Genomic DNA, 15,346 nt, shown 5'->3' with positions numbered 1-15,346 from the left:
TTTATTGGGGAATGCTAACTTATCTCTTAAAGTCCGTATAGATCTTCATGCCACAATCCGAACTGAGCAGAATTCCCACGCTCTATTCTTTACTCTGTTTTCTAGCGAATATCGAATCCATTAAACATGTGAGTGACATTGGGCTTCTTCCTGGTTTTCAACGATCCTGAAGCAGAATCTGTCTAAAACTAAAGCGTCTAAAATACGAGTACGAAGAATGATGGAAATCACGCTTATGCTCCAAGGTGGCGTAAAAGTATTCTACATCGTATGTGAAGTATTTCGTGGCGTATAATGCGCCAAGACATTTCGGTATTTCTAGGGAAAGGCGTAAGTCTTTTTTTTATTGCAATTCTGTGACTTTATTCTTTTTTATACTCCAATGTTAACATCCACTTCTGAAGCAGACATGCGAAGCACGTTGAAAAAGTATCGTATTAATTCGAATTCGCAGTTGTTTTAGTAGATGTAGCGCTATAAATGTCGCCCCTTGTCACGCTTTCATCGGCATATTCTCCTGTTGTTCTGCTGTAATCATGACTGTAACGGAAGAAACGCCAGCTTGGCTTGTAATTAAGAAGGCAATAAAATGCTTAAAAGAGTATGTTCCGCTCCGCTGCTAAGATAGAGACTTGCTGTTCTAATTGTTAATACGCGGTGGCGTAGTTTTCAAAGTTCAAGGGGAACGTGAAAATGTTTGTTACATTCCTGGCGGCACCGTGCTACAGGAGCAATTTTGTTAATTTCCGTTATAAATGTTTGTTGTCTAGCCATGATTGCGCGGCAAAATGTACACTGATATCGGCGAAAATAGAAGTAGCGAGGTCTGATAGACCAGGAGAGTGGCGTTTGTTTAATATTACTCGGAGCCCCAGTATTTATTTTTTAGTGCTGTATCGAGAAAATTAGTTGCGAAACCCTCAGGCGCAGCAACAAATGGTTTGTGTTCACTGTGGACTGGACCTGCTGCGACCACCTGCTGGTAACAAGAGTAATAATCGATGTCAGCAGATACAGCAGTGAGAAACGCTGTAAGTGTATCAGTTTTATCTGGTCTGTCTATTACGCACACCGGAAGAACACCCCTCCCCCTCCGAGAGGACATGATGCTCACGTGATAACGGCCTAATAATCTAATTAATATTGCAATTAAATGACTGGCTGTCTATAACACACTAGAGAAGACCAATTTTGTGTATGGGGGGGCGTGATATCGAAAGATGAATTAATGAGAGACTGATTTAGAGAGTTTTACACTAGCTAAAGACTGACTACACCGCCCGTCGAAAGAGTTCAGAGACTGGTTCTATTACTGACATACAAGTGACGTAGGCACAGCTATCTACAGCGGCAGCTTGAACTAACAACTACCGTAAACAACTGGTGTGATTCGACAAGTAACTTTTGAGCAGGCAGTGTTAAATAAGGGACGTGAGGCCTTAGTATGTCAATATCGTTGTGTCACGAACCTCAGTGGAGCAACATCTCTAAGTCAATTGTTCAAGGTGTTCTCCTCAATGTTCTGAAGAAGAGAAACGTGTGTGCAATATTTGCTCCGCACGCCGTCACTACTGGATAAAAACAACGACGCATGAAACCCTGTCGCGACTTGAGTGAAACGCAAAACGGGGACAGTTCGTCTGTGGAAAGAATGACATGGATGCGAGTCTTGGTGTCATCAGTACGAATCTACACGACAAAATACAGGAATTCACATGACGGCTCAACTCTTTGACGACATAACCGGAGATCGAGACGATCTGACTTGCGACTTAAAGAAGGACTTCTCCAGAGTTTCACATGGTGTTATGGACAGTCTGTGCGGTGTAATTTAGTGAGAAGAGACTGTATAGACATCTGGAACTTTAAAACTACCGTCTTAACTTTCATCTAATTTTTAAATGGTTCAAATGGCTCTAAGCACTATGGGACTTATCATCTGAGGTCATCAGTCCCATAGACTTAGAACCACTTAAACCTAACTAACCTAAGGACATCACACACATCCATGTCCGAGGCAGGATTCGAACTTGTGGTGACTTGGCAAGACAGCCAAGCCACTAGGAGGAAGCCGAAAGGCACGCGTTTAAGCTCACGCAGGCTGGCGTGAGGTCTGGAACAGTTAAAGGAGTTGAGTCCAGTAAAAAAAAGTACGTAGCTTCTGGAATACTTAACTTTAATCCATAATTGGTAAACATCGGTCTGACGGTACATGCATCACAAGATAAATAGCAAATGATAATGGCGCCTTGCTAGGTCGTAGCAAATGACGTAGCTGAAGGCTATGCTAACTATCGTCTCAGCAAATGAGAGCGTAATTTGTCAGTGAACCATCGCTAGCAAAGTCGGCTGTACAACTGGGGCGAGTGCTAGGACGTCTCTCTAGACCTGCCGTGTGGCGGCGCTCGGTCTGCAATCACTGACAATGGCGGCACGCGGGTACGACGTATACTAATGGACCGCGGCCGATTTAAAGGCTACCACCTAGCAAGTGTGGTGTCTGGTGGTGACACCACAGAACCTGCGACCGTAGCAGCCGGGTGGTTCCGCACTGAAGCGCCTATAACCGCTCGACCTCTCTATTTTTTAATCCAGTCTCGAAACATTTTGCGCTAACAGGATGGTGTGGTTCGCAAAGTCCTTTGATGTTGCACCTAAGACCGTTCTGGGCTACGATGTTGACCCTTTTAGGTGGCATGTAGTCATTGATACTTAACGCCTTTTTCATGTCCACAGGTTACGTCCGAGACGAGACGGAGAACTACCCGCTGTGCATGCACATCCTGTCGCTGCTGATCCTGGTGACCATGTTGTGCTGGCTTGGCGAACTGATCGTCCTCCGCTTCCGCCGCAAGAGATGATTGCGTCCTGTTGACGACCACGAAGCCTTTAGTTGGGACGGTGCTCCAATCTACTGGACATGACGGCGGAAGCTCGCTGTGGCACACAAGGACTTGGATGGGCCTGTGGGCTGTGTGATCCGCCGTCATGTGGACTCCTTAGTGACGCGAACTTGCCTATAGTCAAGCGTGGAAACGTTATTGACTGCCTTGTCTCCGCCCAGTAAAACCCGAGCAAGGTGTAGTACTTAACATACTGCCATTACATGGAATCTATGGACGAATGGTCCAATAACAAATGTTGAAGAGTAATGGAAAGTATGAGCAGACTTCTCAAGAAACACCACTGTTTTCATCCAAGTTCTATGACGTGACTGTAACGTGGATGCAACGTGCAGTTGTGGAAAGCCAGCTAAATTAGTTGAGAGTGTATTACATATATGGGCTCCGTGGGATTATACTTCAGGTACAGCTGCTGAAATTCTTGAGAAAAATATTGGGAAACAATTCATTGTATTGAAATTGATAATTATGGAGTAACAGCATGAGTGATGGATGTATTTGTTCTGAGGAGAGACAGCAATGTAAATCCATTATAAATGTTTTCCGAAGGTAGTTTATGAGATCACGTCAAATTGATTTTAGATGTTCAATACAGAGGTCTCTCTTTTGTCCAAATAATCCTACTCAGCTTATGTTCAGTAGACCACATTTATGTCGTTGAACTGTTTGTAACTGAAGTGTCTTTCAAAGGCGTAATTTTTCTATTGTAATTTATATGACGGGCTGCAGATTTAGAATTTAGAAGCCGAATCTTTTCCTCGTTGGCAACATACAGGAACGACAAGAGTTTCTGCTACGAGTTTGTGTTAATAGTGACTGTAAAGATTCTTATGACGTGTTGTCGAATCCTGAGACACAATATCGTAGTTAAATTAACTGAAGTGCCTTTTTTAACTGATATAAGTGGTGTTGTGTTCACATGTGAGAAGTTCCAACGAATCACAGCAAGTTTCCGGAACAATTTTGACAAAACTCGGTGGATGCACCTATCTCTAAGCTCTACATCAAAACACTATTTATATTAATTGTTATCAAAGGGGCTTCAATTGTAATTTTATTTCTTTTCTCCTGTTAAACAAATGTTTGTGTTTGAAGATGTAAATTCATTCTCTTCTTTGGCCAACACTGACGATTATTGAGCACACACAATAAGTCAAAAATGTTTGGGTTTCAGCAGGAGTGTTACAGCTAATTAAATACTGTAACTGTATCTGCCATGTTCAAAAGGACACATTCATTTTGTGTTTCAAAGAATACCATATTGCTTCAGTGGAGGGTATGTGGATAAAAGAAATCATGTACTATTAATAAGTTCACTTTTTATCGATTCGTTTCCAAACAAATTTTACGTTAATGGACATTTGTGTATCATCGCTGCATTTACTGAAAATTTATTGTCTCTGAGTGGACTGTTGTGGATTCTTGTTATATATAAATCACTTCAGGGTACCAATAATTTATATTCTGTGAGACAGTATTATTGTAATTTATCTATATCAAGAATGATATTCGTTTTTCAAACTTACAGTTGTAAATGAAACACACATAAGTGCACTGCTGGTTGGACAGAGATAAGATTAAGTAACAGTTGATAAAATCAGTCTGTAGCCAAATGTTTCATGATGCAAACAATAGCATAAATGTATTATGTTCCTTTGCAAGAATTCTGTAAAAATACAGTGGATTACGCTGAAATATAATTATTCACCTATTTTAATAAAATGCAAAAGTGTGCATTCTGGACAGTAGTTCTGCATAATGTGCAGCCTTCTGGATGCATACACAAAGCTTTCTCAGCCAGCATAAGAAACAGTAAGCAAATAAATCGGTTATTTTAATATTGTCTGTCATTTTCTGTTTATTTCTTTATAAAAATCCTAATTCTTAAATCTGTCTGTACTGCAGAATATTACTGCCTTGAGTAGCTTTCTCTGTGGCTGGAAACCGCCGATGTCTCATCAGCATCAGTTAAAAGACCTAAAATAAATATGCCTACATCATCTGAAGATGAGTCTGCGGGTTTGAAGCCTGTAACGGATCTATTATTAATAAACAGGATAATTAACAGTAGCAGCAACTACTTGATACTTTTACTTTCTGTAAAAATTTTGACACAATCACTGTCTCAGGTCGTAAATATTCGACAAAAAACATGTAATTTTAAAATAACACACCTATTCAATAATATTGTACCAGTATTGCATCAAAAGTATTTGTCCCATATTTTGGCCTGCGATCACTTTATAGGTGCTAGTGGAGGGATTACTCAAATGGCTCAAATGGCTCTGTGCACTATGGGACTTAACATCTGTGGTCATCAGTCCCCTAGAACTTAGAACTACTTAAACCTAACTAACCTAAGGACATCACACACATCCATGCCCGAGGCAGGATTCGAACCTGCGACCGTAGTGGTCACGCGGTTCCGGACTGAAGCGCCTCTAACCGCACGGCCACACCGGCCGGCGGAGGGATTACGTCCTAGTTTCCATACCTTGTTCCGTTGCTGGTATGATTAACCAAGAGAATAATAAAATACTCTTTTTATTATTATCCTGGGTGCCAAGGAACCATCTGAGTGAAGGGTACTTGCGAATGAGTCGATTTTCTACATATATCCGAAGTTAAATGCTGTAAATAGATTAATTGTAGTATAAATATAAATAATCTTAAGCAACTTTCCAAATATTTTTCTACAATTGGTTGTTGCCTACATCCACTTCATATTATAGAATAAAACAGTTCTTTCAAAACCTACTTTCATTTAATCATAAATGCGCTTGGTGCATATATCTAACACTCTCTGTTAAAAGGCCAATTGTTCTTCACATGATACTTTCTTAATGCCAGAGCAATTAAAGTAACTTTTTCATTGAGCTCTGTTGGTACTGTTCTCTCATTTTTTGACATATTATGAAAAAGCTGTGAACAAAATGTGTGAACTGCTATACTCGATAATCACTGATCGTTTTAGTTTTTTATCTCTAATAGCTCGCTTCAAAATGATCTTTTTATGGTAAAAAAGCAAATTTGTGGTTAAAAGAAAGTGTTTTTTGAATCACAGCATTTTCGCCCTTTGCACCACTTGCCTCCCAAAATTCTTCAGTTTGCATTCAGCATTCTCTTTCCTCTCATTGTCAACTTTCTGGATATAACAATCAAAACAACAAAACAATAAGAATATGTTTGAAAATTTACTATAAACACACAGCAATGGACATTATCAGTACCTAATCCTTGAACCACCCACACTCATAAAAGCGAACAGCACTTCAGCACATGCTCTATAGACTCGATACGGTGCCATTCACCAAAGGAAACTACCAAAAAGAGCTGGACATAATAATCCAGATTGCACAAAGAAAACAATGCTTACAGTAGTAACATAGTCACAAAGCTAACAACAAAATTAAAAGTAAAATAAAAGCAGAAAGCACCAAACCACAGACAACAACACAACAAAATCAAACACATATAACTGTAGTAACTACACAGAATAATCAGAAAAAGATGAAAGAAAACACAACATGGTACACAATGACATACAAGCACAAATGCACACTTAAAATCATCAACGTTTTCAAAAGACAGAGAATAATCATAGCATACACAACAGACGATTCTATAAAAATACACATCAAAATTGATAAAAAACAGAGATGTATACCAGAAAGCAGGTATACATCAAACACAGGGTAACACTTGTGAAGGAAAATACAGAAGACAAACAGGCAGAACATTTGATGTCAGATACAAAGAACACATGAGAGGCTGGAAGTATGGGACAAACCACTCCACATTTGCAGAACACCTAAGAGAAAAAACCACAAACCAACTACTAGAGAAGAAGGCACTAAACAAATTAGAATCAACAATAAAAAAAAACTCCTAACCCTGCAAGAAAATTACCACATACAGAACACCAAAGCAGAAAGGAAAACCCAGTTGAATGATCAAGTATTCACGCCAAACAATTCATTGTTTACACTAACAGATAAAATAATGGAATAACACTCCTAAAGAGGAGTAATACAATAATAATAATAATGCCACACAATATAATAATAGTACCACCCAACACCTTTTCACTCACTTCTCCATGAACCTCTCCATAAAAACTGAAACCAAAAATCAAATCAACTGTCACTAAAGCTTTCAAACACTATTAGAAGTTGGTTTTAAACATATACTTCGTTAGGTTGGCAACATATAGGTAAACAAACCAAAGAGGAGGAAACACATAACGAAGTCCCAATATATACGTTGTTAAAAGCACAGTGTTCGAACAAATAACTGCATCTAGTGGCAAAAGAATAACAGAACGCCACAAAAAAAGAAGGAGAAACATGGTGAACAGTGTGAAAAAGCTCAGAATACAAAATTGTGCTTATGTTTTGGAAATCAACTGGTAGTACGACCTCCAGAGAAGTTGAGAGTAAACGCATATCACAGCAAACTGTAAGTAATTATTTGTCTACACAAAAAAACGCGACGTGAACTGTTAGATTATCTAAAAATAACGAAACTGTATAGTTATAGATTCCACTGAAGATGCCTTGGAGGAAGAAAAAGGTGAAACGCGTCTGGAAAAAATAAATTTAAGTTGCAGCAAGAAAAGGTGGTTTTATAATAGTTGCATTCACGGTTTTTACTTGTTAACCCCTTTCACATTACTACAACTATAACTATACAACGCATCGTAGGGGTGTAGGTGAAGTCGAGACCAGCAATTTGATTTATGGCACTTGTGGACTATAAAGCCGGAACACAACTTCAAACTGGCGTACAAAAGGCGCCTATGCTATACCGCACGCGCGTCGCGATAGGTTTTTAATACCTCGTCCTCTTAAGCCACTGAAATTCGTTGACATTAGTAAGTTAGGCTTCTCTGTAGGGGTAATCAAAGGAAAAAATGTTATGAAGACGTTACGCAAAAACTAATTAGCGTTTCCAATTCGATCCAAACTTCACATGTACAAGGACAGTAGTCCGTGATTTGGATGAACAAAACCGCTGCGACTGTTTGAACTCTTTATTGGAGAACACGATCGCTTTCGCAAACAAATCTGCATCTTCATGTGTTTCACTGTATAGAAAGTGATAAAAGAACTTATCAGAAATTTAGCCATCCCAAGAAAAGGGCAAATAAAAGCGTTGAAGTCTATGTCTACCTACAGTCGAAGATTAAAGGTTCTGTTAAACCGGATAAAGCCATTCCCAACATTTGAATCCAGGTATTCAAAACTTTGACTCACGAATGTGCGAGCGTCTATGATAAAATGTACTGGGGACTAAGGCCATCCACAATCTAAAAAAAAAGTAAAAACGTCAAAGTAAGAACATAATAGCTATTAAAATAGTTTATAATAAAAATAATTAAAATACTTAACAAATACACCGCGTTTGTATCATTAAAAGAGAAACAATTGTCAATAATGTCACACTGTACCTCCAATGTAGACAGCCTGTAAATGAAGCATTGGTGTGCCACCGCCAGTTAACCAGTGAGGCCTCCACGGAAGGCCGCGCATGCGCAGTGTCGCAAACATTAAGTAACCAGATCTCGATTAAAATATTGGGAGCTGGCTGCACATTTTAAATTACAAGCTCTAATAATCAGAAATGACATACACTGCTTATGAGCCCCAGAAAATACCCTCAACTCCCATACAGATTTACGCCACAGAAACGTTCTATCCAATTTTGATTATTTAAGCGAATAATGTTTTCTGCCCTACCATTGTTCTCTATTATAACACGTTTCTCATTTGCGTAAAAAATTTTGTTATTTGGAAGGACACTGTATTGCTAGCATATAGGATCCTGGATAGTAAATTAGCTGCAACAGTAATTCTGACTTATGTGACTCATAAATATTTTGGTAATTTAAAATGTGTAGCCAGCCCCCAGTATTTCAGTAACGATATCTGGTTACTTAACGTTTGCAACACTGCATATGCGCGGATTTCCGCGTAGACCTCGCTACAGATAGCGGTTATTTTGACAACTGTTTCTCTTTTAATGTTACAAACGCAGAGTATCTGCTACCTACTTTATTTTTATTACAAATTCTTTTAAATAACTACTACGTTCTTACTTTGATGTTTTTGCTGGGGTCTTTTTTATCATGTTGAGAGTGGCTTTACCTGGTTTAAATAGATCTTTTAATCTTTGATTGTGGGTAGACATAGACCTTATTGCTTTCATTTTTCCGTTTCTTGGCATGGCTAAATTTTTGATCAGTTCTTTTATCCCTTTCTATACAAGCACCTGAAGATACAAATTTAATTTGTGAAATCGGTCATGTTCTCCAATAAAGAGTTCTACAGTTGCAGCGGTCTTGTTTACTCAAATCATGGAACCTTTCGGCTGCGGTTGCCCTACATGTAAAGTAGTAAGCACAGTAGACTCATAGCAAGAAAACTAGAGAAACAAAACGCTTCAATTGTTGATTTTGCGCTGTTGCAATTCACAGAATTTTGAGGTAAAATTTACACCCACCCCCATTTTACAGTTTGTAAATGCGCAACTAAACCGGTGGCGTAATAGGGAGAGGGGATATTCCAAAATGTCTCTCGGCGGTCATGTGCTGTGACTTTTTTAAGTGAGAGGAGCTGTGTTCCGGCTTGATGGTCCACAAGCGTCTGAAATCAAACTGTTCGTCTCGACGTCACCTACATGATTGTGGTATGTTCTAAACAGTTATCATTTACACCCTGCATACGTCGATGATATTCGTCCATTGTGAGTACACGTTTCACAAATTTTGTACTCTCAATCTTACTCTCTGTGTATTTACATACATATCACTTTGCCTCTGTTGTAATCCAACTACCACGTTGTACGTCGGCGTATTATCATGAATCTATTTCTGCCAGCTGATCGCTGTTATTGAACTAGCCGTATTTGCTGTTTTTGTACTGGCTGTATGGCGTTTGCTCACATGGTGTGTGCTCACATCGTGTGTGGAACAGCGGAAAGGGTTATGCCATCACATGTATTTGGTTTCAGACCGTTGGGAACTATACTTCAGAATGACACGACGTAACGTTATAGAGTTGTCTTTGACATTCCATCCTACGTTAATACCATTATGGTTTGAATTTTAAGGATCGACCTTTTTTTAACTCCAACGTATTTTATTTGATGAATGTTTGCTTTCAGAGTGCTTGGCAACGACCAAGCATCGAAACTGTATTCACATAGAATATTGTTAACAGCCCTATGCGAAATGACTTCATTATATTCTTATGTTACTTCCTGGAAGTTATTTCTTTTCGAAAACGTGATTGCTGAAACTTGGTGTGTGGGATATTAGACTCAGAGTGAAGAAATTACTACCTATGGTTATCCTAAAACACTATATTCACACGTATTACCTACTTTTGACCTCCTGAGCTATTTAAATCTTTGAACGTCACTGTCTTGATAAAATTATTATCTATCTTTGAATCAGTGTTGATAATACTACTTGAGCAACTCAGTCGTTTATCGGTGTGATGTTTGGTACGTTGTCGATAACTACTTACGTAATTTTTCCACTAAAAATGAGATCTACGTAAATTACAATAATTTGTAGCTTGCAGCTAACTCGAGAATTGTTATATCGGTATTTTACGGCCTGTTAGCTTTGATTTTGATTTTTGAGGTTATGGGTAGACAAATCTTGCTGTCGTAAAGGTCGTACTGCAAAAAATGCATCGCCTGGGAGAGCAAGAAGTACATCAGCCGTAACCACAATTCCACCTGGACAGTTTACAGTCGAAATATTAGCAATTGCCGAAGTATGGTTACGTCTGATATGCCATAAATTTATGGACAAATTAATAAGCTGTGAGAACCCGAAAATTCACGTGGAGTACACATTTGTACAAAAAGTGACCGCAGAAATCTTATTTACTGGATTTCTTCCTGTAAGTCAACCATTAAGTGAAGCCAAATTACATCTGTAATGGCTGCGAAGAGATACTCAGCCGGGCTAATGATGGTAAAAATCGGTTTGGCACAACTGGTGCAGGGAATAGGAAGATATTTTACTGCTCCCCAATATACTCAGAAACAAAATTTTTTGTGGAAAAAATACACATTTTCCGTACGAATACACCATTTAAGAAAAGGACTTAATTCTAGCATACACTCAGCCCGGACTGTCTGTCTTCTCTATACCAAACTAACTTTTCGCTACTACAGATTTATTTTTATTTAAGTACATTTCCTACGTATGTGTAGACAGCACACAATATACGAGATGAAGTAATTTATGTCACGTCTGGCTCAAATTGTGAAGTACCAGCTTCTGTTATAGCGTGAAACATCGTTTCCGGACACGTGGTACAGATACTGTCTATAATCCTAAATATTCAATTAATCAACAGTAACACCAAAAAAAAAAATTCGGAAAAAATCTCTCGCTTCAGTTAAAACTGTGATTTCATAATAGTGACTTTGCTTTTATGCACAATGGAGTACCTTATCATAAAGTCAAGTCTCTGATATAGTTCTTAGAAGAATATGTTGTAGAAACTTTGGCATGACCTAGGAAATCCCAGACATACAATTCACAAAGCAATAACAAAGATATTACGTTATTTTTGTAACACCGTCCGAAAAGGAAGCAATTGCCTGTATTATGTTACCGTATTATACAACTGTGAGAACATATTTCACAGAAAATTTGTCTGTGGAATTACTGAAACTTTTAAATGAATATTTTTTATGAGAACATGTCCCTCCAAATGTGTGTCAGCATATTTTAGGAAATAAGTTGAAAACAAAATGAAGCTAAATGCGAAAAACATACGTCATTTTAAATGGGAGAATCTTTGCTATTTTAATATACCCAGAAATGAAATTTTTATTCACGCGAGTGACTCGCAGCTTATTGCAACACGTTCTAGACGCGACGTAGATGGCGTAGTAGTCATGTGTCTTAACTCCAGCTGTCTGATGTAGGTGACAATGATGTGCGCGTGTGTAGTGGACTGTCGTGTTTGTGCTGTTGACAATGATGAAGGAGAGGTTGAAACCTACTGCCGGCACACAGCCTGCTCATCTCGAATAGCACCAAGGGACACGCCGAGCTTAACGTCCTCATCCGCCTGACAGATTACCGTCAATAGTCTCACATGCGCTCACTCCGTCACACGATGGGGAGGGATTAGGGAATTAACCCAGGTCACTGCCACTAAGTCTGGTGATCAGCAATACTACGCCACCATCTCTATGGTCCTTGCCGGCCAGGTAATGAAAATGCAATATTTTTCCATTGTTGTTGTTGTGGTCTTCAGTCCTGAGAGTGGTTTGATGCAGCTCTCCATGCTACTCTATCCTGTGCAAGCTTCTTCATCTCCCAGTACCTACTGCAACCTACACCCTTCTGAATCTGCTTAGTGTATTCATCTCTTGGTCTCCCTCTACGATTTTTACCCTCCACGGTGCCCTCCAATGCTAAATTTGTGATCCCTTGATGCCTCAAAACATGTCCTACCAACCGATCCCTTCTTCTAGTCAAGTTGAGCCACAAACTTCTCTCCTCCCCAATCCTATTCAATACCTCCTCATTAGTTACGTGATCTACCCACCTTATCTTCAGCATTCTTCTGTAGCACCACATTTCGAAAGCTTCTATTCTCTTCTTGTCCAAACTAATTATCGTCCATGTTTCACTTCCATACATGGCTACACTCCATACAAATACTTTCAGAAACGACTTCCTGACACTTAAATCTATACTCGATGTTAACAAATTTCTCTTCTTCAGAAACGCTTTCCTTGCCATTGCCAGTCTAAATTTTATATCCTCTCTACTTCGACCATCATCGGTTATCTCATTCCCTAAATAGCAAAACTCCTTTACTACTTTAAGTGTCTCATTTCCTAATCTAATTCCCTCAGCATCACCCGATTTAATTTGACTACATTCCATTGTCCTCGTTTTGCTCTTGTTGATGTTCATCTTATATCCTCCTTTCAAGACACTGTCCATTCCGTTCAACTGCTCTTCCAAGTCCTTTGCTGTCTCTGACAGAATTGCAATGTCATCGGCGAACCTCAAAGTTTTTACTTCTTCTCCGTGAATTTTAATACGTACTCCGAATTTTTCTTTTGTTTCCTTTACTGCTTGCTCAATATACAGATTGAATAACATCGGGGAGAGGATACAACCCTGTCTCACTCCTTTCCCAACCACTGCTTCCCTTTCATGCCCCTCGATTCTTATAACTGCCATCTGGTTTCTGAACAAACTGTAAATAGCCTTTCGCTCCCTGTATTTTACCCCTGCCACCCTCAGAATTTGAAAGACAGTATTCCAGTTAACATTGTCAAAAGCTTTCTCTAAGTCTACAAATGCTAGAAACGTAGGTTTGCCTTTTCTTAATCTTTCTTCTAAGATAAGTCGTAGGGTCAGTATTGCCTCACGTGTTCCAACATATCTACGGAATCCATCTGATCTTCGCCGAGGTCGGCTTCAACAAGTTTTTCCATTCGTCTGTAAAGAATTCGCGTTAGTATTTTGCAGCTGTGACTTATTAAACTGATAGTTCGGTAATTCTCACATCTGTCAACACCTGCTTTCTTTGGGATTGGAATTGTTATATTCTTCTTGAAATCTGAGAGTATTTCGCCTGTTTCATACATCTTGCTCACCAGATGGTAGAGTTTTGTCATGACTGATTCTCCCGAGGCCGTCAGTAGTTCTAATGGAATGTTGTCTACTCCCGGGGCCTTGTTTCGACTCAGGTCTTTCAGTGCTCTGTCAAACTCTCCCATTTCGTCTTCATCTACATCCTCTTCCATTTCCATAATACTGTCCTCAAGTACATCGCCCTTGTATAGACCCTCTATATACTCCTTCCACCTTTCTGCCTTCCCTTCTTTGCTTAGCACTGGACTTCCATCTGAGCTCTTGACATTCATACAAGTGGTTCTCTTCTCTCCAAAGGTCTCTTTAATTTTCCTGTAGGCAGTATCAATCTTACCCCTAGTGAGACAAGCCTCTACATCCTTACATTTGTCCTCTAGCCATCCCTGCTTAGCCATTTTGCACTTCCTGTCGATATCATTTTTGAGACGTTTGTATTCCTTTTTGCCTGCTTCATTTACTGCATTTTTATATTTTCTCCTTTCATCAATTAAATTCAATATTTCTTCTGTTACCCAAGGATTTCTATTAGCCCTCGTCTTTTTACCTACTTGATCGTCTGCTGCCTTCACTACTTCATCCCTCAGAGCTACCCATTCTTCTTCTACTGTATTTCTTTCCCCTATTCCTGTCAATTGTTCCTTTATGCTCTCCCTGAAACTCTCTACAACCTCTGGTTCTTTCAGTTTATCCAGGTCCCATCTCCTTAAATTCCCACCTTTTTGCAGTTTCTTCAGTTTCAATCTGCAGTTCATAACCAATAGATTGTGGTCAGAATCCACATCAGCCCCAGATAATGTCTTACAATTTAAAACCTGGTTCCTAAATCTCTGTCTTACCATTATATTTTCCACTACAGAATTAAAATTGGCTATCTCCGTGTCAGTTGGTACCAAACAGATATGAAAATGGCTGCCGAGACGTATTTCAGAAATTTAGACTGTTTACACAATTACTATCAGTTTTTGCACGACAGTGGACGGTACCAATATGTGACAAAAAGCTGCGCTCAAAAATGTGATTTTAAAGCGGCGGCCATACTCGCGATCTTTTGAACACTGAGATAAGAAGTCAAGTGTTTTAGACAGCCCTTGGCGTAGCGATGATTTGTATACCAATCGGAAGAGGCGGGCAGACTGTAGCTATCCTACACTACATGGTCATTATTTAAACATTTCACGCTTACTCTAGCCCTGATAAATCGAGCAAATAAGTTGGTTCTTCAGAATAGTTGTCGTCTAGGGTGGACCTTAGGTGGCTTACAGAAACAGAATTTGTTCTTCCGCAGTTCCTGAGAAAACGCCGAAGAACTATGATTTTTGGTTACGAGAAGTACCAGTTGCCATAATTCTATATTTTCTATTCATGGCCAATAGTCGACACGCAAAATACGCCCGTAATATCCGGACTAAGGCGTAAATGTAGTTTTAACTGACACAGTGAACACATGGCAAGGGTTCTAGGACATCGCAAGGTTTCTGAGGTCGCCAAATTATACTTTTACTCAGTAAAGCTTTATGACGCGCTCTCTCTGTGTACTGGGCGCTTCACGCCTGTGCAGATATGACCCAAGTGGTACTGCCGTGACGAAAAATGGGCCATAAAGTATCTTAGCATGCCTGGAAAGAACTTAAGATGACTTCCAAAAATTATTTAAAATTAGAAAGAGCGCAAATTCAGTAAAATATTTGTGATAAAATTTCTATTCTTTTAAGACAAAAATTATTTTTGATGAATTTCAGTTGAGAGCAGAGTATTCATACAAAAGCAAAGTAAACGATTTTGTGTTAACATTATATTA

General features: G+C 39.2%; 1 protein-coding gene across 1 annotated transcript in view; it reads left to right on the top strand.

The window, feature by feature from the left end:
• LOC124798059 (monocarboxylate transporter 12-like) overlaps positions 1 to 4,741 on the top strand; it is a 209,173-nt gene extending 204,432 nt beyond the window's left edge. Inside the window, exon 8 of the mRNA XM_047261288.1 lies at positions 2,737 to 4,741. Within this exon, the coding sequence (XP_047117244.1) occupies positions 2,737 to 2,861 (125 nt within the window). The 3' untranslated portion in view covers positions 2,862 to 4,741. The remainder of the gene's footprint in view (positions 1 to 2,736) is intronic.
• Positions 4,742 to 15,346: the final 10,605 nt, after the last annotated feature.

The sequence above is a fragment of the Schistocerca piceifrons genome, chromosome 5 (genome assembly GCF_021461385.2).
Source record: "Schistocerca piceifrons isolate TAMUIC-IGC-003096 chromosome 5, iqSchPice1.1, whole genome shotgun sequence".
In the NCBI taxonomy this organism is placed as follows: domain Eukaryota; kingdom Metazoa; phylum Arthropoda; class Insecta; order Orthoptera; family Acrididae; genus Schistocerca; species Schistocerca piceifrons.
This window is presented reverse-complemented; position numbering and strand designations above follow the sequence as displayed.